Here is a 23,071-nt window from a genome sequence, read left to right as displayed (position 1 = left end):
TCAAATTAATCCTAAGAATAATCAATTAATGAATTTCTAAAATAATCGTTATTTTCCCTAGTAGTAATGTATGTTCAATGAAAAATAAAGTGTTATGATTTTTTGGTCTCTTTCACTCTCCTTGCTTTAATTTGAAAATGAGACGCAATAAAATGTTTTTTTTTAAGAAATCAAGTTATTTATTTCCATATTTGGGGCCTGCCCATAGCAATGCATAAGGAGAGCAGTGACTGACTTGCGAAGCAAGTCAGTCACTACTATATTACATGCAACCTATTATTCTACACCCAATAGAATGTCTCTTTAAGTATTATTATTTATTATTCTTCCGTCACCGAATGCGGCTCGTGCCGCTGCGAGCCCACCCACAAAGTGGTATCAAAGCGTGCGGCTCGATCCGGGAGGTGTGCTATTACTTTTGGTGGGATTTGGAGTTACCATGGCGGCGTAAAAGCAAAAACGACCCCAAAATCACTAACGAGCTCACCAGGTGAAATCTAAATGCGTCAAGGGGCGAAGCAACCTCTAAATCTTAAAAATACCCTATTTTTTAGGATTTTCTGTGTCGTCATAACTTCATGTAGAAACGCCATTCAGACTTCCTTTGGTAGATCCGTCCGTGATCTCTTTTAAAGTGAAGACAGCACGTCAATATGTATTATGGTTTGTCCACAACTTCTTTCTAAGCGACCCAAAGTTTTTGATTTTTGGAAAAATCAGAGTGTGAAGGTCGCTCCGCTAGAGTGAGAGTCAGAGCGACATTTTGACCCCAAATCATTTTTTAACTCGCCCTCACGCTCACAAATATTGCATGATTGGTATCAAACTTGGTCATGACATTGATACGCGTGCCTGCTCCGGTCAAATGTTTTCAAAAATTATCTAGCGCTTACAGTTTTCTCTCCAGGTGCTTCAGAGCAAAGTCATGCGCCAGGGTAGCAGACAGATCTCACTGATTCACTTCCATGTATTTCTGAAAAATTTCAGACCTTGGCACACACTTTTTTTATCTCATCGCTGTTAATACTGTGAGTGAGGTAGAGATATGAATGGCGGGACTATGTGAGACGACAAATAGCCCTCTCATATGCTTCAAGCGGTTTTCGAATATGTATTACGGTTCCCGAGCAGGAAACAGTTTTTTGCAATGCTTTTTTAGTCAAACTGGCTGGCTCAAACAGAATTGTCTCCCCTGGATGTCTCACTCACAGCTGGCAGAGAGGATTATTTACCATGGCAGCGGAACCCAGAGCAGGGAGCAGCTGAGGACTACAAATCGCATCACTGTAGTTCTAACTAGTAGTTCAGTTAAAACAGAGGAGGACTGAGCTGGCCTTTAGAAAAACTTGCTGCTATGGGCTGTATATAACTAATTTAACCCTGTCACTGTTACACATGGGATGAGTCTTGGCCCTTTGAAATGAAGCTTACTGAAAATTTCAAAATAAAAGCCCTTGAAAATTTTACATCAGGTCATTGCTTTTTTGAGCGTTATATGACTGATTTAATCCAATGACTGTTAAAAAAGGGATGACTTTGACCCTTTCAAATGAAGCTTAACAAAAATTTCAAAATAAAAGCCTTGGGAATTTTTACATCATGTAATTGCTCTTTTGGCTTTATGTGATTGGTTTATCCAAAGCACTCTTACACATTGGATTAGTGTGGGCATTTAATATGAAGCTTACTGAAAATTTCAAAATAAAAGCCCTTGAAAATTTTTACATCAGGTCATTGCTTTTTTGAGCGTTATATGACTGATTTAATCCAATGACTATTACATGGGATGACTTTGACCCTTTCACATGAAGCTAAATAAAAAGTTCAAAATAAAAGCTTTGGCAATTTTTACATCATGTAATTGCTCTTTTTGGCTTTATGTGACTGGTTTATCCAAAGCACTCTTACACATTGGATTAGTGTGGGCATTTAATATGAAGCTTACTGCAAATTTCAAAATAAAAGCCTCAAAATGCCCCTCTGGACAGTGCACCGCCAGAGGCGGTGCAGTGATATCATTCTGCATTATCTGTTTATCCGAGGTTGAGAACTGCCTTATGCGCAACAAGCAGTTCATTAACGATTAACCTTTTAGCTTAAATAAGCTATTTTCTATTTTTCAGACTTATTAGCCATGTTTAGTATACTTAATGGAGTAAGTAAATGACAGTAAACATTCTAATGATACCCACATGGTACTGAAAGTATTTATGCTTACATTAGCATATTTGTTCATTTAGCTAATACACTTGCTTTATCATACTGAATGTTGCATGTCCAGCTTACTTAACATTCTTGTGATTCTCCCCATGCTATTGATTACATTGCAGCTTTCTTTAGCATCGATGCTAATTCTTAGCATCAGAACGCTGGGTCCAAACCGACGGGCACACTTTGGCAGGCCCCAGTTAAATTTCTTCAGGAATTTTCTAGTTGGGGCCTGCCCATATATGCATAAGGAGAGCAGTGACTGACTTGCGAAGCAAGTCAGTCACTACCTCCATGCATTACATGGCACACCTATTGTTCTACACCCAATAGAATGTCTCTTTAAGTATTATTATTTATTATTCTTCCGTCACCGGAATGCGGCTCGTGCCGCTCTTGAGCCCACCCACAAAGTGGTATCAAAGCGTCTTGGCTCGATCCGGGAGGTGTGCTATTACTTTTGGTGGGCTTTGGAAGTTACCATGGCGGCGTAAAAAGCAAAAACGACCCCAAAATCACTACTTGAGCTCACCAGGTGAAATCTAAATGCGTCAAGGGGCAAAGCAACCTCTAAATCTTAAAAATACCCTATTTTGAGGATTTTCTGTGTCGTCATAACTTCATGTAGAAAGCCATTCAAACTTCATTTTGTAGATACGTCCGTGATCTCTTTTAAAGTGAAGAAACACGTCAATATGTATTATGGTTTGTCCACAACTTCTTTCTAAGCGACCCAAAGTTTTTGATTTTGGAAAAATCAGAGTGTGAAGGAAACCGCTCCGCTAGAGTGAGAGTCAGAGCGACATTTTGACCCCAAATCATTTTTTAACTTCGCCCTCACGCTCACAAATATTGCATGATTGGTATCAAACTTGGTCATGACATTGATCTGGCGTGCCTGCTCCGGTCAAATGTTTTCAAAAATTATCTAAGCGCTTACAGTTTTCTCTCCAGGTGCTTCAGAGCAAAGTCATGCGCCAGGGTAGCAGACAGATCTCACTGATTCACTTCCATGTATTTCTGAAAAATTTCAGACCTTGGCACACACTTTTTTTATCTCATCGCTGTTAATACTGTGAGTGAGGTAGAGATATGAATAAGCGGGACTATGTGAGACGACAAATAGCCCTCTCATATGCTTCAAACGGTTTTCCAATATGTATTACGGTTCCCGAACGGGAAACAGTTTTTTGCAATGCTTTTTTTAGTCAAACTGGCTGGCTCAAACAGAGAATTGTCTCCCCCTGGATGTCTCACTCACAGCTGGCAGAGAGGATTATTTACCATGGCAACGGAACCCAGAGCAGGGAGAGCTGCTGAGAACTACAAATACGCATCACTGTAGTTCTAACTAGTAGTTCAGTTAAAACAGAGGAGGACTGAGCTGGCCTTTAGAACAACTTGCTGCTATGGGCTGTATATAACTAATTTAACCCTGTCACTGTTACACATGGGATGAGTTTGGCCCTTTGAAATGAAGCTTACTGAAAATTTCAAAATAAAAGCCCTTGAAAATTTTTACATCAGGTCATTGCTTTTTTGAGCGTTATATGACTGATTTAATCCAATGACTGTTACACATGGGATGACTTTGACCCTTTCAAATGAAGCTTAACAAAAATTTCAAAATAAAAGCTTTGGCAATTTTTACATCATGTAATTGCTCTTTTTGGCTTTATGTGACTGGTTTATCCAAAGCACTCTTACACATTGGATTAGTGTGGGCATTTAATATGAAGCTTACTGCAAATTTCAAAATAAAAGCCTCAATATGCCCCTCTGGACAGGAATAATGATATCATTCTGCATTATCTGTTTATCCGAGGTTAGGGAACTGCCTTGCGCAGCAAGGCAGTTCATTAGCATTAGCCTTTTAGCTTAAATAAGCTATTTTCTATTTTTCAGACTTATTAGCCATGTTTAGTATACTTAATGGAGTAAGTAAATGACAGTAAACATTCTAATGATACCCCACATGCTACTGAAAGTATTTATGCTTACATTAGCATATTTGCTCATTTTAGCTAATACACTTACTTTATCATACTGAATGTTGCATGTCCAGCTTACTTAACATTCTTGTGATTCTCCACATGCTATTGATTACATTGCAGCTTTCTTTAGCATCGATGCTAATTCTTAGCATCCTGGCGCTGGGTCCAAACCGACGGGCACACTTTGGCAGGCCCCAGTTAAATTTCTTCAGGAATTTTCTAGTTGGGGCCTGCCCTTAGCAATGCATAAGGAGAGCAGTGACTGACTTGCGAAACAAGTCAGTCACTACTCCATACGATACATGGCAAACACCTATTGTTCTACACCCAATAGAATGTTTCTTTAATCGTATTATTTATTATTCTTCCGTTACCGTTAATGCGGCTCGTGCAGCTCTTGAGCCCACCCACAAATGTGGTATCAAACCGTGCGGCTCGTTCCCGGGACGGGAGATATTACTTTTGGTGGTATTTGGAGTTACAATGGCGACTTAAAAAGAAAAAAACGACCCCAAAATCACTAACGAGCTCACCAGGTGCAAGTCTAAATGCGTCAAGGGGCGAGGCAACCAGTAAATCCTGAAAATACCCCATTTTTGAGGATTTTCTGTGTCACATAACCTTATGTAGAAACGCCATTCAAACTTCATTTTGTAGATACGTCCGTGATCTCTTTTAAAGTGAAGACAGCACGTCAATATGTATTATGGTTTGTCCACAACTTCTTTCTAAGCGACTCCAAAGTTTTTGATTTTTGGAAAAATCAGAGGTGAAGGCCGCCCGCTAGAGTGAGAGTCAGAGTGAAATTTTGACCCCAAATCATTTTTTAACTCGCCTCACGCCACAAATATTGCATGATTGGTATCAAACTTGGTCATGACATTGATACGCGTGCCTGCTCCGGTCAAATGTTTTCAAAAATTATCTAGCGCTTACAGTTTTCTCTCCAGGTGCTTCAGAGCAAAGTCATGCGCCAGGGTAGCAGACAGATCTCACTGATTCACTTCCATGTATTTCTGATAAATTTCAGACCTTGGCACACACTTTTTTTATCTCATCGCTGTTAATACTGTGAGTGAGGTAGAGATATGAATGGCGGGACTATGTGAGACGACAAATAGCCCTCTCATATGCTTCAAACGGTTTTCGAATATGTATTACGGTTCTAACGGAAACAGTTTTTTGCCATGCTTTTTTTAGTCAAACTGGCTGGCTCAAACAGAGAATTGTCTCCCCCTGGATGTCTCACTCACAGCTGGCAGAGAGGATTATTTACCATGGCAACGGAACCCAGAGCAGGGAGAGCTGCTGAGGACTTCAACACGCATCACTTTAGTTCTAACTACTAGTTCAGTTAAAACAGAGGAGGACTGAGATGGCCTTTAGAAAAACTTGCTGCTATGGGCTGTATATAACTAATTTAACCCTGTCACTGTTACACATGGGATGAGTCTAGCCCTTTGAAATGAAGCTTACTGAAAATTTCAAAATAAAAGCCCTTGAAAATTTTTACATCAGGTCATTGCTTTTTTGAGCGTTATATGACTGATTTAATCCAATGACTGTTACACATGGGATGACTTTGACCCTTTCAAATGAAGCTTAACAAAATTTCAAAATAAAAGCCTTGGGAATTTTTACATCATGTAATTGCTCTTTTTGGCTTTATGTGACTGGTTTATCCAAAGCACTCTTACACATTGGATTAGTGTGGGCATTTAATATGAAGCTTACTGCAAATTTCAAAATAAAAGCCTCAAAATGCCCCTTCTGACAGTGCACGCCGAGGCGTGCAGTGATATCATTCTGCATTATCTGTTTATCCGAGGTTAGGAACTGCCTTGCAGCAAGGCAGTTCATTAGCATTAGCCTTTTAGCTTAAATAAGCTATTTTCTATTTTTCAGACTTATTAGCCATGTTTAGTATACTTAATGGAGTAAGTAAATGACAGTAAACATTCTAATGATACCCCACATGCTACTGAAAGTATTTATGCTTATATTAGCATATTTGCTCATTTTAGCTAATGCACTTGCTTTATCATACTGAATGTTGCATGTCCAGCTTACTTAACATTCTTGTGATTCTCCACATGCTATTGATTACATTGCAGCTTTCTTTAGCATTGATGCAAATTGTTAGCATCAGAACGCTGGGTCCAAACCGACGGGCACACTTTGGCAGGCCCCAGTTAAATTTCTTCAGGAATTTTCTAGTTGGGGCCTGCCCATAGCAATGCATAAGGAGAGCAGTGGCTGACTTGCGAAGCAAGTCAGTCACTGCCTCCATGCATTGCATGGCAGGCACCTATTGTTCTACACCCAATAGAATGTCTCTTTAAGTATTATTATTTATTATTCTTCCGTCACCCGGAATGCGGCTCGTACCGCTGCGAGCCCACCCACAAAAGTGGTATCAAAACGTGCGGCTCGATCCCGGGAGGTGTGCTATTACTTTTGGTGGGATTTGGAGTTACCATGGCGATGTAAAAAGCAAAAAACGACCCCAAAATCACTAACGAGCTCACCAGGTGAAATCTCGTCGTCAAGGGGACGAGGCAACCTCTAAATCTTAAAAATACCCTATTTTTGAGGATTTTCTGTGTCGTCATAACTTCATGTAGAAACGCCATTCAAACTTCATTTTGTAGATACGTCCGTGATCTCTTTTAAAGTGAAGACAGCACATCAATATGAATTATGGTTTGTCCACAACTTCTTTCTAAGCGACCCAAAGTTTTTGATTTTTGGAAAAATCAGAGTGTGAAGGCTGCTCCTCTAGAGTGAGAGTCAGAGCGACATTTTGACCCCAAATCATTTTTTAACTCGCCCTCACGCTCACAAATATTGCATGATTGGTATCAAACTTGGTCATGACATTGATACGCATGCCTGCTCCGGTCAAATGTTTTCAAAAATTATCTAGCGCTTACAGTTTTCTCTCCAGGTGCTTCAGAGCAAAGTCATGCGCCAGGGTAGCAGACAGATCTCACTGATTCACTTCCATGTATTTCTGAAAAATTTCAGACCTTGGCACACACTTTTTTTATCTCATCGCTGTTAATACTGTGAGTGAGGTAGAGATATGAATGGCGGGGACTATGTGAGACGACAAATAGCCCTCTCATATGCTTCAAACGGTTTTCGAATATGTATTACGGTTCTTTAACGGGAAACAGTTTTTGCCATGCTTTTTAGTCAAACTGGCTGGCTCAAACAGAGAATTGTCTCCCCTGGATGTCTCACTCACAGCTGGCAGAGAGGATTATTTACCATGGCAACGGAACCCAGAGCAGGGAGAGCTGCTGAGGACTTCAAACACGCATCACTGTAGTTCGAACTACTAGTTCAGTTAAAACAGAGGAGGACTGAGATGGCCTTTAGAAAAACTTGCTGCTATGGGCTGTATATAACTAATTTAACCCTGTCACTGTTACACATGGGATGAGTCTAGCCCTTTGAAATGAAGCTTACTGAAAATTTCAAAATAAAAGCCCTTGAAAATTTTTACATCAGGTCATTGCTTTTTGAGCGTTATATGACTGATTTAATCCAATGACTGTTACACATGGGATGACTTTGACCCTTTCAAATGAAGCTTAACAAAATTTCAAAATAAAAGCCTTGGGAATTTTTACATCATGTAATTGCTCTTTTTGGCTTTATGTGACTGGTTTATCCAAAGCACTCTTACATTGGATTAGTGTGGGCATTTAATATGAAGCTTACTGCAAATTTCAAAATAAAAGCCTCAAAATGCCCCTCTGATAGTGCACCGAGGCGGTGCAGTGATATCATTCTGCATTATCTGTTTATCCGAGGTTAGGGAACTGCCTTGCGCAGCAAGGCAGTTCATTAGCATTAGCCTTTTAGCTTAAATAAGCTATTTTCTATTTTTCAGACTTATTAGCCATGTTTAGTATACTTAATGGAGTAAGTAAATGACAGTAAACATTCTAATGATACCCCACATGCTACTGAAAGTATTTATGCTTATATTAGCATATTTGCTCATTTTAGCTAATGCACTTGCTTTATCATACTGAATGTTGCATGTCCAGCTTACTTAACATTCTTGTGATTCTCCACATGCTATTGATTACATTGCAGCTTTCTTTAGCATTGATGCAAATTGTTAGCATCAGAACGCTGGGTCCAAACCGACGGGCACACTTTGGCAGGCCCCAGTTAAATTTCTTCAGGAATTTTCTAGTTGGGGCCTGCCCATAGCAATGCATAAGGAGAGCAGTGGCTGACTTGCGAAGCAAGTCAGTCACTGCCTCCATGCATTGCATGGCAGGCACCTATTGTTCTACACCCAATAGAATGTCTCTTTATTATTCTTAACTTATTCTTCCGTCACCGTGAATGCGGCTCGTACCGCTGCGAGCCCACCCACAAAAGTGGTATCAAAACGTGCGGCTCGATCCCGTGTGGTGTGCTATTACTTTTGGTGGGATTTGGAGTTACCATGGCGACGTAAAAAGCAAAAAACGACCCCAAAATCACTAACGAGCTCACCAGGTGCATCTCTCGTCGTCAAGGGGATGAGGCAACCAGTAAATCCTGAAAATACCCTATTTTTGAGGATTTTCTGTGTCGTCATAACTTTATGTAGAAACGCCATTCAAACTTCATTTTGTAGATACGTCCGTGATCTCTTTTAAAGTGAAGACAGCACGTCAATATGTATTATGGTTTGTCCACAACTTCTTTCTAAGCGACCCAAAGTTTTTGATTTTTGGAAAAATCAGAGTGTGAAGGCCGCTCCGCTAGAGTGAGAGTCAGAGCGACATTTTGACCCCAAATCATTTTTTAACTCGCCCTCACGCTCACAAATATTGCATGATTGGTATCAAACTTGGTCATGACATTGATACGCTGCCTGCTCGGTCAAATGTTTTCAAAATTATCTAGCGCTTACAGTTTTCTCTCCAGGTGCTTCAGAGCAAAGTCATGCGCCAGGGTAGCAGACAGATCTCACTGATTCACTTCCATGTATTTCTGAAAAATTTCAGACCTTGGCACACACTTTTTTATCTCATCGCTGTTAATACTGTGAGTGAGGTAGAGATATGAATGGCGGGACTATGTGAGGCGACAAATAGCCCTCTCATATGCTTCAAGCGGTTTTCGAATATGTATTACGGTTCCCGAACGGGAAACAGTTTTTGCAATGCTTTTTTAGTCAAACTGGCTGGCTCAAACAGAGAATTGTCTCCCCTGGATGTCTCACTCACAGCTGGCAGAGAGGATTATTTACCATGGCAACGGAACCCAGAGCATGGAGAGCTGCTAAGGACTACAAATACGCATCACTGTAGTTCTAACTAGTAGTTCAGTTAAAACAGAGGAGGACTGAGCTGGCCTTTAGAACAACTTGCTGCTATGGGCTGTATATAACTAATTTAACCCTGTCACTGTTACACATGGGATGAGTTTGGCCCTTTGAAATTAAGCTTACTGAAAATTTCAAAATAAAAGCCCTTGAAAATTTTTACATCAGGTAATTGCTTTTTGAGCGGTATATGACTGATTTAATCCAATGACTGTTACACATGGGATGACTTTGACCCTTTCAAATGAAGCTTAACAAAAATTTCAAAATAAAAGCCTTGGGAATTTTTACATCATGTAATTGCTCTTTTTGGCTTTATGTGATTGGTTTATCCAAAGCACTCTTACACATTGGATTAGTGTGGGCATTTAATATGAAGCTTACTGAAAATTTCAAAATAAAAGCCCTTGAAAATTTTTACATCAGGTCATTGCTTTTTTGAGCGTTATATGACTGATTTAATCCAATGACTGTTACACATGGGATGACTTTGACCCTTTCAAATGAAGCTAAATAAAAATTTCAAAATAAAAGCTTTGGCAATTTTTACATCATGTAATTGCTCATTTTGGCTTTATGTGACTGGTTTATCCAAAGCACTCTTACACATTGGATTAGTGTGGGCATTTAATATGAAGCTTACTGCAAATTTCAAAATAAAAGCCTCAAAATGCCCCTCTGGACAGTGCACCGCCAGAGGCGGTGCAGTGATATCATTCTGCATTATCTGTTTATCCGAGGTTAGGGAACTGCCTTGCGCAGCAAGGCAGTTCATTAGCATTAGCCTTTTAGCTTAAATAAGCTATTTTCTATTTTTCAGACTTATTAGCCATGTTTAGTATACTTAATGGAGTAAGTAAATGACAGTAAACATTCTAATGATACCCCACATGGTACTGAAAGTATTTATGCTTACATTAGCATATTTGTTCATTTTAGCTAATACACTTGCTTTATCATACTGAATGTTGCATGTCCAGCTTACTTAACATTCTTGTGATTCTCCACATGCTATTGATTACATTGCAGCTTTCTTTAGCATCGATGCTAATTCTTAGCATCAGAACGCTGGGTCCAAACCGACGGGCACACTTTGGCAGGCCCCAGTTAAATTTCTTCAGGAATTTTCTAGTACGTATTATTTATTATTCTTCCGTTACCGTTAATGCGGCTCGTACCGCTGCGAGCCCACCCATAAAAGTGGTATCAAAACGTGCGGCTCGAACCCGGCATTGGAGCTATTACTTTTGGTGGGATTTGGAGTTACCATGGCGACGTAAAAAGCAAAACGACCCAAAATCACTAACGAGCTCACCAGGTGCAAGTCTCGTCATTAAGGGGGACGAGGCAACCAGTAAATCCTGAAAATACCCTATTTTTGAGGATTTTCTGTGTCGTCATAACTTTATGTAGAAACGCCATTCAAACTTCATTTTGTAGATACGTCCGTGATCTCTTTTAAAGTGAAGACAGCACGTCAATATGTATTATGGTTTGTCCACAACTTCTTTCTAAGCGACCCAAAGTTTTTGATTTTTGGAAAAATCAGAGTGTGAAGGCTGCTCCTCTAGAGTGAGAGTCAGAGCGACATTTTGACCCCAAATCATTTTTTAACTCGCCCTCACGCTCACAAATATTGCATGATTGGTATCAAACTTGGTCATGACATTGATACGCGTGCCTGCTCCGGTCAAATGTTTTCAAAAATTATCTAGCGCTTACAGTTTTCTCTCCAGGTGCTTCAGAGCAAAGTCATGCGCCAGGGTAGCAGACAGATCTCACTGATTCACTTCCATGTATTTCTGAAAAATTACAGACCTTGGCACACACTTTTTTTATCTCATCGCTGTTAATACTGTGAGTGAGGTAGAGATATGAATGGGGACTATGTGAGACAAAATAGCCCTCTCATATGCTTCAAACGGTTTTCGAATATGTATTACGGTTCCCGAACGTGAAACTGTTTTTTGCAATGCTTTTTTTAGTCAAACTGGCTGGCTCAAACAGAGAATTGTCTCCCCCTGGATGTCTCACTCACAGCTGGCAGAGAGGATTATTTACCATGGCAACGGAACCCAGAGCAGGGAGAGCTGCTGAGGACTACAACATCGCATCACTGTAGTTCGAACTACTAGTTCAGTTAAAACAGAGGAGGACTGAGCTGGCCTTTAGAAAACTTGCTGCTATGGGCTGTATATAACTAATTTAACCCTGTCACTGTTACACATGGGATGAGTTTGGCCCTTTGAAATGAAGCTTACTGAAAATTTCAAAATAAAAGCCCTTGAAAATTTTTACATCAGGTAATTGCTTTTTTGAGCGTTATATGACTGATTTAATCCAATGACTGTTACACATGGGATGACTTTGACCCTTTCAAATGAAGCTTAACAAAAATTTCAAAATAAAAGCCTTGGGAATTTTTACATCATGTAATTGCTCTTTTTGGCTTTATGTGACTGGTTTATCCAAAGCACTCTTACACATTGGATTAGTGTGGGCATTTAATATGAAGCTTACTGCAAATTTCAAAATAAAAGCCTCAAAATGCCCCTCTGGACAGTGCACCGCCAGAGGCGGTGCAATGATATCATTCTGCATTATCTGTTTATCCGAGGTTAGGGAACTGCCTTGCACAGCAAGGCAGTTCATTAGCATTAGCCTTTTAGCTTAAATAAGCTATTTTCTATTTTTCAGACTTATTAGCCATGTTTAGTATACTTAATGGAGTAAGTAAATGACAGTAAACATTCTAATGATACCCCACATGCTACTGAAAGTATTTATGCTTACATTAGCATATTTGCTCATTTTAGCTAATACACTTACTTTATCATACTGAATGTTGCATGTCCAGCTTACTTAACATTCTTGTGATTCTCCACATGCTATTGATTACATTGCAGCTTTCTTTAGCATTGATGCTAATTCTTAGCATCAGAACGCTGGGTCCAAACCGACGGGCACACTTTGGCAGGCCCCAGTTAAATTTCTTCAGGAATTTTCTAGTATATTATTTATTATTCTTCCGTTACCGTTAATGCGGCTCGTACCGCTGCGAGCCCACCCATAAAAGTGGTATCAAAACGTGCGGCTCGAACCCGGCATTGGAGCTATTACTTTTGGTGGGATTTGGAGTTACCATGGCGACGTAAAAAGCAAAAAACGACCCCAAAATCACTAACGAGCTCACCAGGTGCAAGTCTCGTCGTCAAGGGGACGAGGCAACCAGTAAATCCTGAAAATACCCTATTTTTGAGGATTTTCTGTGTAAATCATAACTTTATGTAGAAACGCCATTCAAACTTCATTTTGTAGATACGTCCGTGATCTCTTTTAAAGTGAAGACAGCACGTCAATATGTATTATGGTTTGTCCACAACTTCTTTCTAAGCGACCCAAAGTTTTTGATTTTTGGAAAAATCAGAGTGTGAAGGCTGCTCCTCTAGAGTGAGAGTCAGAGCGACATTTTGACCCCAAATCATTTTTTAACTCGCCCTCACGCTCACAAATATTGCATGATTGGTATCAAACTTGGTCATGACATTGATACGCGTGCCTGCTCCGGTCAAATGTTTTCAAAAATTATCTAGCGCTTACAGTTTTCTCTCCAGGTGCTTCAGAGCAAAGTCATGCGCCAGGGTAGCAGACAGATCTCACTGATTCACTTCCATGTATTTCTGAAAAATTACAGACCTTGGCACACACTTTTTTTATCTCATCGCTGTTAATACTGTGAGTGAGGTAGAGATATGAATGGCGGGACTATGTGAGACGACAAATAGCCCTCTCATATGCTTCAAACGGTTTTCGAATATGTATTACGGTTCCCGAACGGAAACTGTTTTTGCAATGCTTTTTTTAGTCAAACTGGCTGGCTCAAACAGAGAATTGTCTCCCCCTGGATGTCTCACTCACAGCTGGCAGAGAGGATTATTTACCATGGCAACGGAACCCAGAGCAGGGAGAGCTGCTGAGGACTACAAATACGCATCACTGTAGTTCGAACTACTAGTTCAGTTAAAACAGAGGAGGACTGAGCTGGCCTTTAGAAAAACTTGCTGCTATGGGCTGTATATAACTAATTTAACCCTGTCACTGTTACACATGGGATGAGTTTGGCCCTTTGAAATGAAGCTTACTGAAAATTTCAAAATAAAAGCCCTTGAAAATTTTTACATCAGGTAATTGCTTTTTTGAGCGTTATATGACTGATTTAATCCAATGACTGTTACACATGGGATGACTTTGACCCTTTCAAATGAAGCTTAACAAAAATTTCAAAATAAAAGCCTTGGGAATTTTTACATCATGTAATTTTTTTTGGCTTTATGTGACTGGTTTATCCAAAGCACTCTTACACATTGGATTAGTGTGGGCATTTAATATGAAGCTTACTGCAAATTTCAAAATAAAAGCCTCAAAATGCCCCTCTGGACAGTGCACCGCCAGAGGCGGTGCAATGATATCATTCTGCATTATCTGTTTATCCGAGGTTAGGGAACTGCCTTGCACAGCAAGGCAGTTCATTAGCATTAGCCTTTTAGCTTAAATAAGCTATTTTCTATTTTTCAGACTTATTAGCCATGTTTAGTATACTTTATGGAGTAAGTAAATGACAGTAAACATTCTAATGATACCCCACATGCTACTGAAAGTATTTATGCTTACATTAGCATATTTGCTCATTTTAGCTAATACACTTACTTTATCATACTGAATGTTGCATGTCCAGCTTACTTAACATTCTTGTGATTCTCCACATGCTATTGATTACATTGCAGCTTTCTTTAGCATTGATGCTAATTCTTAGCATCAGAACGCTGGGTCCAAACCGACGGGCACACTTTGGCAGGCCCCAGTTAAATTTCTTCAGGAATTTTCTAGTTATTTATTATTCTTCCGTCACCCGGAATGCGGTTTCATGCCGCGAGCCCACCCACAAAAGTGGTATCAAAGCGTATGTGCTCGATCCCGGGAGGTGTGCTATTACTTCTGGTGGGATTTGGAGTTACCATGGCGACGTAAAAAGCAAAAAACGACCCCAAAATCACTAACGAGCTCACCAGGTGAAATCTCGTCGTCAAGGGGACGAAGCAACCTCTAAATCTTAAAAATACCCTATTTTTGAGGATTTTCTGTGTCGTCATAACTTCATGTAGAAACGCCATTCAAACTTCATTTTGTAGATACGTCTGATCTCTTTTAAAGTGAAGACAGCACGTCAATATGTATTATGGTTTGTCCACAACTTCTTTCTAAGCGACCCAAAGTTTTTGATTTTGGAAAAATCAGAGTGTGAAGGCCGCTCCGCTAGAGTGAGAGTCAGAGCGACATTTTGACCCCAAATCATTTTTTAACTCGCCCTCACGCTCACAAATATTGCATGATTGGTATGAAACTTGGTCATGACATTGATACGCGTGCCTGCTCCGGTCAAATGTTTTCACAAATTATCTAGCGCTTACAGTTTTCTCTCCAGGTGCTTCAGAGCAAAGTCATGCGCCAGGGTAGCAGACTGATCTCACTGATTCACTTCCATGTATTTCTGAAAATTTCAGACCTTGGCACACACTTTTTTATCTCATCGCTGTTAATACTGTGAGTGAGGTAGAGATATGAATGGCGGGACTATGTGAGACGACAAATAGCCCTCTCATATTCTTCAAACGGTTTTCGAATATGTATTACGGTTCCCGAACGGGAAACAGTTTTTTGCAATGCTTTTTTTAGTCAAACTGGCTGGCTCAAACAGAGAATTGTCTCCCCCTGGATGTCTCACTCACAGCTGGCAGAGAGGATTATTTACCATGGCAACGGAACCCAGAGCAGGGAGAGCAGCTGAGGACTACAAATACGCATCACTGTAGTTCGAACTACTAGTTCAGTTAAAACAGAGGAGGACTGAGCTGGCCTTTACAAAAACTTGCTGCTATGGGCTGTATATAACTAATTTAACCCTGTCACTGTTACACATGGGATGAGTTTGGCCCTTTGAAATGAAGCTTACTGAAAATTTCAAAATAAAAGCCCTTGAAAATTTTTACATCAGGTCATTGCTTTTTTGAGCGTTATATGACTGATTTAATCCAATGACTGTTAAAAAAGGGATGACTTTGACCCTTTCAAATGAAGCTTAACAAAAATTTCAAAATAAAAGCCTTGGGAATTTTTACATCATGTAATTGCTCTTTTTGGCTTTATGTGATTGGTTTATCCAAAGCACTCTTACACATTGGATTAGTGTGGGCATTTAATATGAAGCTTACTGAAAATTTCAAAATAAAAGCCCTTGAAAATTTTTACATCAGGTCATTGCTTTTTTGAGCGTTATATGACTGATTTAATCCAATGACTGTTACACATGGGATGACTTTGACCCTTTCAAATGAAGCTAAATAAAAATTTCAAAATAAAAGCTTTGGCAATTTTTACATCATGTAATTGCTCTTTTTGGCTTTATGTGACTGGTTTATCCAAAGCACTCTTACACATTGGATTAGTGTGGGCATTTAATATGAAGCTTACTGCAAATTTCAAAATAAAAGCCTCAAAATGCCCCTCTGGACAGTGCACCGCCAGAGGCGGTGCAGTGATATCATTCTGCATTATCTGTTTATCCGAGGTTAGGGAACTGCCTTGCGCAGCAAGGCAGTTCATTAACGATAACCTTTTAGCTTAAATAAGCTATTTTCTATTTTTCAGACTTATTAGCCATGTTTAGTATACTTAATGGAGTAAGTAAATGACAGTAAACATTCTAATGATACCCCACATGGTACTGAAAGTATTTATGCTTACATTAGCATATTTGTTCATTTTAGCTAATACACTTGCTTTATCATACTGAATGTTGCATGTCCAGCTTACTTAACATTCTTGTGATTCTCCACATGCTATTGATTACATTGCAGCTTTCTTTAGCATCGATGCTAATTCTTAGCATCAGAACGCTGGGTCCAAACCGACGGGCACACTTTGGCAGGCCCCAGTTAAATTTCTTCAGGAATTTTCTAGTTTAATGTATTCCTATTGTACAAAAAAGGCTTAAGAAGTTTAATGAATAATCTACAGAGTTTTCTTTGCGATTTTTTGCGATTAATCTATAACTTAATGAATGATCAACGCATGCTTGAAAAATAAGTGTTAAAAGCCTTTCTTTCGGGGTGCTGTGGTGGCGCAGTCCTCGTGGCAGTGGTTGCAGGTTCGATTCCCAGCCTGGCGACATTTACTTCATGTCTTCCTCCTCTCTGATTACCCTGTTTCCTGTCAAACTACTTTCAAATAAAGGCCACTACAACCAACAAAACCTTCTTTTTAAAAAAAGTCTTTCTTTCTTACTCTGTTTGTTTTGAATCAAAAATCAATTTTGAATTGAATTGTTGAGCCACAAATCAGAACTGAAAGACAGTAAAATATCCCCACAATTATGAAAAATGCTGCATTTTTAAAGTACCAAGAATAACTGATGGCTGAATGAATAAATAATACCAACACACATCTCCATCTGAAATTAAACTTTTTTTAGTTAAAGCAGAAAGTTATTTTTATCAAGATTAGTCTGATGAAACACTCAGACTGGTTCGTTATTGTCGGGACAAGCGGGTCTGATTTCTGGCAGCACGAGGAAACTGTTCGGTCTGCCAACACATCAGGCTGCCCTCTGCGTAAAGTTTGGCTCCAAATTGAGTTTTGCAGGAATTCTCCATCCTCCAGAGCAAACTCAAGCTCAGAGCCATCGGCGCTCCACCTCAGCTGCTGTGGGCACGTTGTTGACAAAGAGCGAAGCAGGGTTAGGGAAAGTAGGTCAGTGGCCAGGACAGATTTTAGCCGCATACTTGAATATGTGCAAATATTAACCTGTGAAAATGCAGTGAAGTTTTAATCTGTTTGTGTTCACATCCCTATTGTGCAGCGGTGTTTTCCTTTAAGCTTGGGTACATATTGTCCTTCGTCTCCCCATGTGTGTCCTCATGTGAATACACCACTGTCTGTCTCTGTGTGTGTGTGTGAGGTATTAGATTAATCTGCTGACAGGGATATTGCCTCTAAAGCCAGGCTCACTGCTCCAACATGCTAATGAAATGGGCAGGCCTCCACAGCAGGATCACACACAGAGGTCAGCAGTGGGAAACAAACGGCAGTCGTAGATCAAAGCGACCAGATTTATTTGGTGGACGTTTTTCCCCTCAGATGTGTCACGTGGTTGTTTATGATGTGAAACTACGTAAATCTAGTTTTTTGTGATAAATGAAACACATTTCTCATAATCATTATTTTGTAGTAAATTGAATTATCTTTAATTATATTTAATTATTTGATTAATTTTGTCCCTTTTGGGCCTATATACATATTTCATCACTGTGAAATAATTGTATATATCAAAATAAAACAAAAGTTGAGGGCTGGGGCCAAAACGTGATCCGCTGAACTCCAGTTAGTTTCAATTCTCTGAAAATCATGCTTAAATAAATTATTGAACTAATTAAATGCTTATTTATCTTATGGTACGTTCAATTAATGATTTAATTATGTATTTGGTTAATTTGATCCCTTTTGACCTCCATAACTACAGCGTCACCAGGAAATAATTTGATCTGTCAAATCCACCAATCACAGTCGAGGGGCGGGGCTAACATTGATCCGTTGAACTCCACTAGTTTAGCCTCAATTCTTTGAAAATCATGTCTAAATAAATTATTTAAGCATTTATTTATTTCATGGTACCTTTAATTAATTAATGATTTTATAAAAATATATCAAGTGTTGTCTCTTTTGGTCTTCCATACTTGTATCTCTCAAACTCACAAAGTCAAAGGACGGGGCTTACACTGATCCTCAAGCTTTAAAAATCCTGCTTAAATAAATTATTTAAACATTTAATTAAACATTTATTTCATGGTGCATTTAATTAACAATTTAATAATGTATTTATTTAATTTAGTTCCTTTCTGACTTTACTGATTTCACTAAACTAATTTATTTTACTGGCCGGTTGCTCACATTTGTGCTTTAAAGTAATTTCTACCAAAAGTAAAATTTTCCAAGCAGTTAGAGGAAAGGTTTGTGTATAATCCGACCGGTATGAAGTCACACCATGAACTGGAGTCCACATCATTCATGTGACTTCTGCCGATGGTGACTTGCCTCGACATGTTCTCTCCGTTGCTGTTAAACCACTTTATCCACCGCTGATGTCTAATTTTTAGAGTCATCCAGAATTTGATCTTCCAAGTGTTTTTTTTGTTCTTTTTTATACATTTTATAGGCTTTGCTACGTCTCTGGAGAAAATAGTTTTATGTTAGCTCAAAACCTTCCCAGAGTTCGCCACAAGTCCGAGCTACAATGGTCAATTGTAATCTGAGATGATGAAGTCACAGCCCAATAAGTAATTAAAAGATTTCAGGGACAAACTCTGTTTGTAATTGTGGCGTAATGTGAGGGAGCAGAAAGGAACAAAAGCAGAGGATGTTTTTCTTGCCAAGTGGCTGAAATCCTGGCTCAGACCCAGAGAGCCCGTAATATACTGAGACAATGAGATTATGAAATCATGCAGCAAGTTTGTGGAACATAACCTCCGGGTTTATCTTTCATCAATACATTTGTTCTAACTAGGCCTGTTATGATAATAAATTTTGCTGGACAATAAATAGTCCCAGATGTTATAGTGATAAACAATAATATTGTCTTTTTGAGACCATTTTCAAGTAATAAAGTGCAATAATAATGCAAGAAGACATTCTCAAAGATCAATAAACTTTATATTCTAACAAACATTTCCCACTGGAACTGGAAGACATTTTAAATATCCAAAACAAATAAACAAAACAACAGAAACAACAAATAAAACTAGTAATAAAGTCTATGGGAAAAAAAATATCCTTCAAAATAAGAACTGAAGACTTTTATCATCCAGTTTTGGTAGAAAAAGAGAAAGAAAAAACAATAAATCATGCGAATGACAATTTTTGAGTTTGTTTTAATTTTCCATGCAATTAATAGATTTATTGCTTATTGTGACAGGCCTAACGATCATAATTCAGGAGTTACTCACCAGGCAGTCTGTTCATGTTGACTCCCTGTGCAGACAGGCCGATGCCCATGTACCTGAAAACAGGAAGAGGGATTTTACTAATTCATCAGCGTACAGACCCAGAGCAGCTTGTTCCTGCCGCATTTTAACGGGGAAACATTTCAGAAAAGATTCAGCAGGAACGTTGAACAGTGACATCTTTGGACTGCTCGTATTTGCTGCCTGCATGGGAGACAGTGAACATGAAAAGTGACGGCGCTCGCAGGGGAGACGCCTCTAAAAGCGAGCTGTTGGCGTTCTCACAGCAGGATCTGGGGGAAGCTCTTTGCCCAGTGAAACCAGTCACAGACTGCGTTGCATCTGGCACTCCGAGGTCATCACTTCCTGAGATAAATATCTGCATGAAGAAGAAAGTTTTTCTGCAACTGAGTCAATGAATCTGCAGAGCCAAAGGAGGGTGGAGGATGACTTTATTCATGTAATACTATGACTTTAATCTCATAATTTATTTATTTTTAATAATAAATTAGGGTCAGCTTTTAGCCTGGTCCTAATATTCTGTTGTAGGGGGTCAATATAGGTGCTGCGCAAAAAACACAACAATGACGATGATTGAAGAACCTGAATGACAGAATAAACAAATATGTATGTCATTCAACTCATATGCCAATTTATTCAATAATTTAGCAGCATAAATGTCTTTTAAATGTTACAAAATGCTTATTTTGTTGATTAAAATGTTGATTAATTACATAAGCAGCATTAAACTCAAGTAAAAATTTAATTGCATCCCATCGGTCTTTAACTTTAAAAACTGAAAACAGGAATTCAAGGGGAGAAAATGTCTGATTACACAAACATAGGGAATAAACGTGGTTTAAAAACAAATATACTGATACATTCTGTACCGATGTCTTCATCACTATTTGAACAGTTCAGAGAGATAAGGATTACTTTTACAAAAAGGCAACAGTTTTTCCTTTTTGGAAAGAGCAACAGACCTAAAACCCACAAATATTAAATATTTCATTATGTGTCTGCAGCGTAGACCGGTCTCCTGCCCAGCTGACCCAGATGTGTGTTATTCTCCGTATATAACTGGGTCAGCCTCCACATTATGATGATTCTGGTTCTGTTGGGAAGAAGCTTTGGATTTTTAGTTAACATGGACTCTCCAGTGACAGATTTGTCCCGTCGGATTTGATGAGAAAGAGATTACGGCTAAATCTGCCAACTTTTGGGTTGTCCTATTTTTGCTTCCACTGTAGATGATGTAAAGGTTAAATTTCTGATAAAACAACAAGCAGAGACAATGAACCCACCAAACTGCAGGGACTGGCTTTTTTTGTTGTTGCTGCTATTTTAAAGCTGGAAAAGAAATACGGTGGATAGATCTTTTTTTTTTAAATTACGAGAATAAAGCTGTAAAATTTTTTCTCGTATTTCAACTTTTTTTTATCATTTTATTGCGACGTTTTCTCTTGGTATGACTATGAACATATTTCTCTTATGACAACTTCTTTCTCACATTGTTATGACTTGTTTCTTGTAACATGAGTTTATTCTCATCATATTGTGCCTGTTTTTCATGCCATTACGACTTTATTCTCATATTATTTCAACTTTACTCTGGTATTATGAGTTTATTCAAGTGTTATAATTTAATTCTCATATTATTTTGACTTACTATTTCATGCCTGTATTCTCGTAACATTATGACTTCATTCTTGCAATATTATTACTTTTTCTCATAATATTATAACCTTATTTTCTTAATTTAATTATTTTCTTAGTGTGGCCCTAATATTCATTCATAAAAAAAAATTATTGGAGGACATATTTGTGAACAAACATCAGCCATCACAGAATCAGCAGTGGATGAAAAAAGCAGAGTTGAAGTGTAAAAACTAAAGATGCACCGATCTAAAAATTCAGGTCGATATCAATGTCCAATCTTAATTTAGCTTTTATGGCAGTTTACCGATATTTACTGATACCGATATTTTAATAACGTTTTGATAACCATGAATAAATCACCACAATGATGTAATTGCTTCTCTCACTGTCACATGACCAAGCTCCTCCCTCGCCCTGCCTTTGATTAGAACCAGCTGTAACATTGATTAATATACTCATCAATATATAAGATAAAGTGAAGACGACCATCTTTGTTTGGTCTGTAAAAAAAATCCTCCACAACAGGAACTATCCAGTGGTAACTCAGAACAGAAGTTTGTTTACCCGTCTCGACCTTTACTGACAATCTTCACTTCGAAGTAGTAAATCCCGCAGGCGGCAGGGATCGGGTGAGTGGCTCGCACTGACGCTGCATCCTTATGGTTCTTTCCATGGCCTGCAAAACACAAAAACAATTATTAGTGATACGCAGAAACACTTTTTTGAAGGCAAAAAAAATATGATTATTCACAATAAAATCAATAAGCAGAGGAAAAATAAGTCTTGCTTCCATTTACACCTGATCTAAAGCCGACAGTCAGGAATGATGTTTTTTTAAATCATTTTTCAGGACTTCCACAACAATTAATCAAGACAAACAAATTATTAGAATAAAGTCTGGCTCAATGGAAGGAACAAATATACAAACAAGGAATAACTACAAGTTTTGTGTCAATGGGTAAAAGGAAATAATTTACACTGTAAAAGATATTTTAAATATTGTAAAAAAGCATCAATGTGTCAATTTAATATGCATATAATCAAAAATCATTAAACTGTAAATGTGTGAAATCTTTTCAGACCAGACTGCCTGTTCCATGACCTCTTAAACTAAAGTGTGTTATTAGAACATGCCTGTGCATGTGAGCAGCATGCCCAGGCATGTCGCGTTGTGTGTTAGCCGATGATTGTCCAATCCTATATTTGCACCAATATCCATCTGGTCTATTTATAGGAAGCTGACACATCTTGTCACAGCAGCTCAGATAAAACAAAATCCGTTTTTTTAAATTCAGATGCTGGAAAACGTGATGAGAAGTCAAACTGTGAAATAACGAGCTCCCTCTCTGCTACCGGAGCCCATTATGTTGGAGAAACAACTACAACAAACAACACTAGGTGCATCAGAAACGTCCGCTCTTTCACCAAAGGTCAGAGTTCAAGAGGTTAAACTCTGAAACAACATCATGCTTACTAGAATATCTGTATTCACGCCTGAGGTTCTATTTTTGGCTACCAGCTGGGTGAAAGAGCAAAATCTATCAGCTCAATAAGGAAAAGTACAACATGATGGAGTGTTGCCCTCTGCCTGAGCAGCAGAGGAGCGAACAACGTCCTCATGAAGGCGTCAGAGGAGACGTTTACAAAGCGACAGAAAATGTTACCCTGATATGGACGGGAACATAAAATTCACACAAGTTTTAAGCTGATCCTATTTGTTTTAGCTAACTCCATGAACAACACCAAAATATATCCCAGTTTGATAGAAAGAAAATATGATTTTAGGTCCAACCAGGTGATTCCCATAGAGGAGGGGTGTC

General features: G+C 38.8%; 1 protein-coding gene across 1 annotated transcript in view; it reads right to left on the bottom strand.

The window, feature by feature from the left end:
* ranbp10 (RAN binding protein 10) overlaps window positions 1-23,071 on the bottom strand; it is a 38,103-nt gene that overhangs the window by 8,894 nt on the left and 6,138 nt on the right. Inside the window, exons 2-3 of the mRNA XM_044124694.1 lie at window positions 21,816-21,927; window positions 19,596-19,648 (exon numbers count right to left, since the gene is read on the bottom strand). Coding sequence (XP_043980629.1) covers window positions 19,596-19,648; window positions 21,816-21,927 — 165 coding nt within the window. The remainder of the gene's footprint in view (window positions 1-19,595; window positions 19,649-21,815; window positions 21,928-23,071) is intronic.

This window comes from Gambusia affinis, linkage group LG08 (genome assembly GCF_019740435.1).
Source record: "Gambusia affinis linkage group LG08, SWU_Gaff_1.0, whole genome shotgun sequence".
In the NCBI taxonomy this organism is placed as follows: Eukaryota; Metazoa; Chordata; class Actinopteri; order Cyprinodontiformes; family Poeciliidae; genus Gambusia; species Gambusia affinis.
Note: the sequence above shows the minus strand (reverse complement) of the source record. Positions and strands in the feature narration are given on the sequence as shown.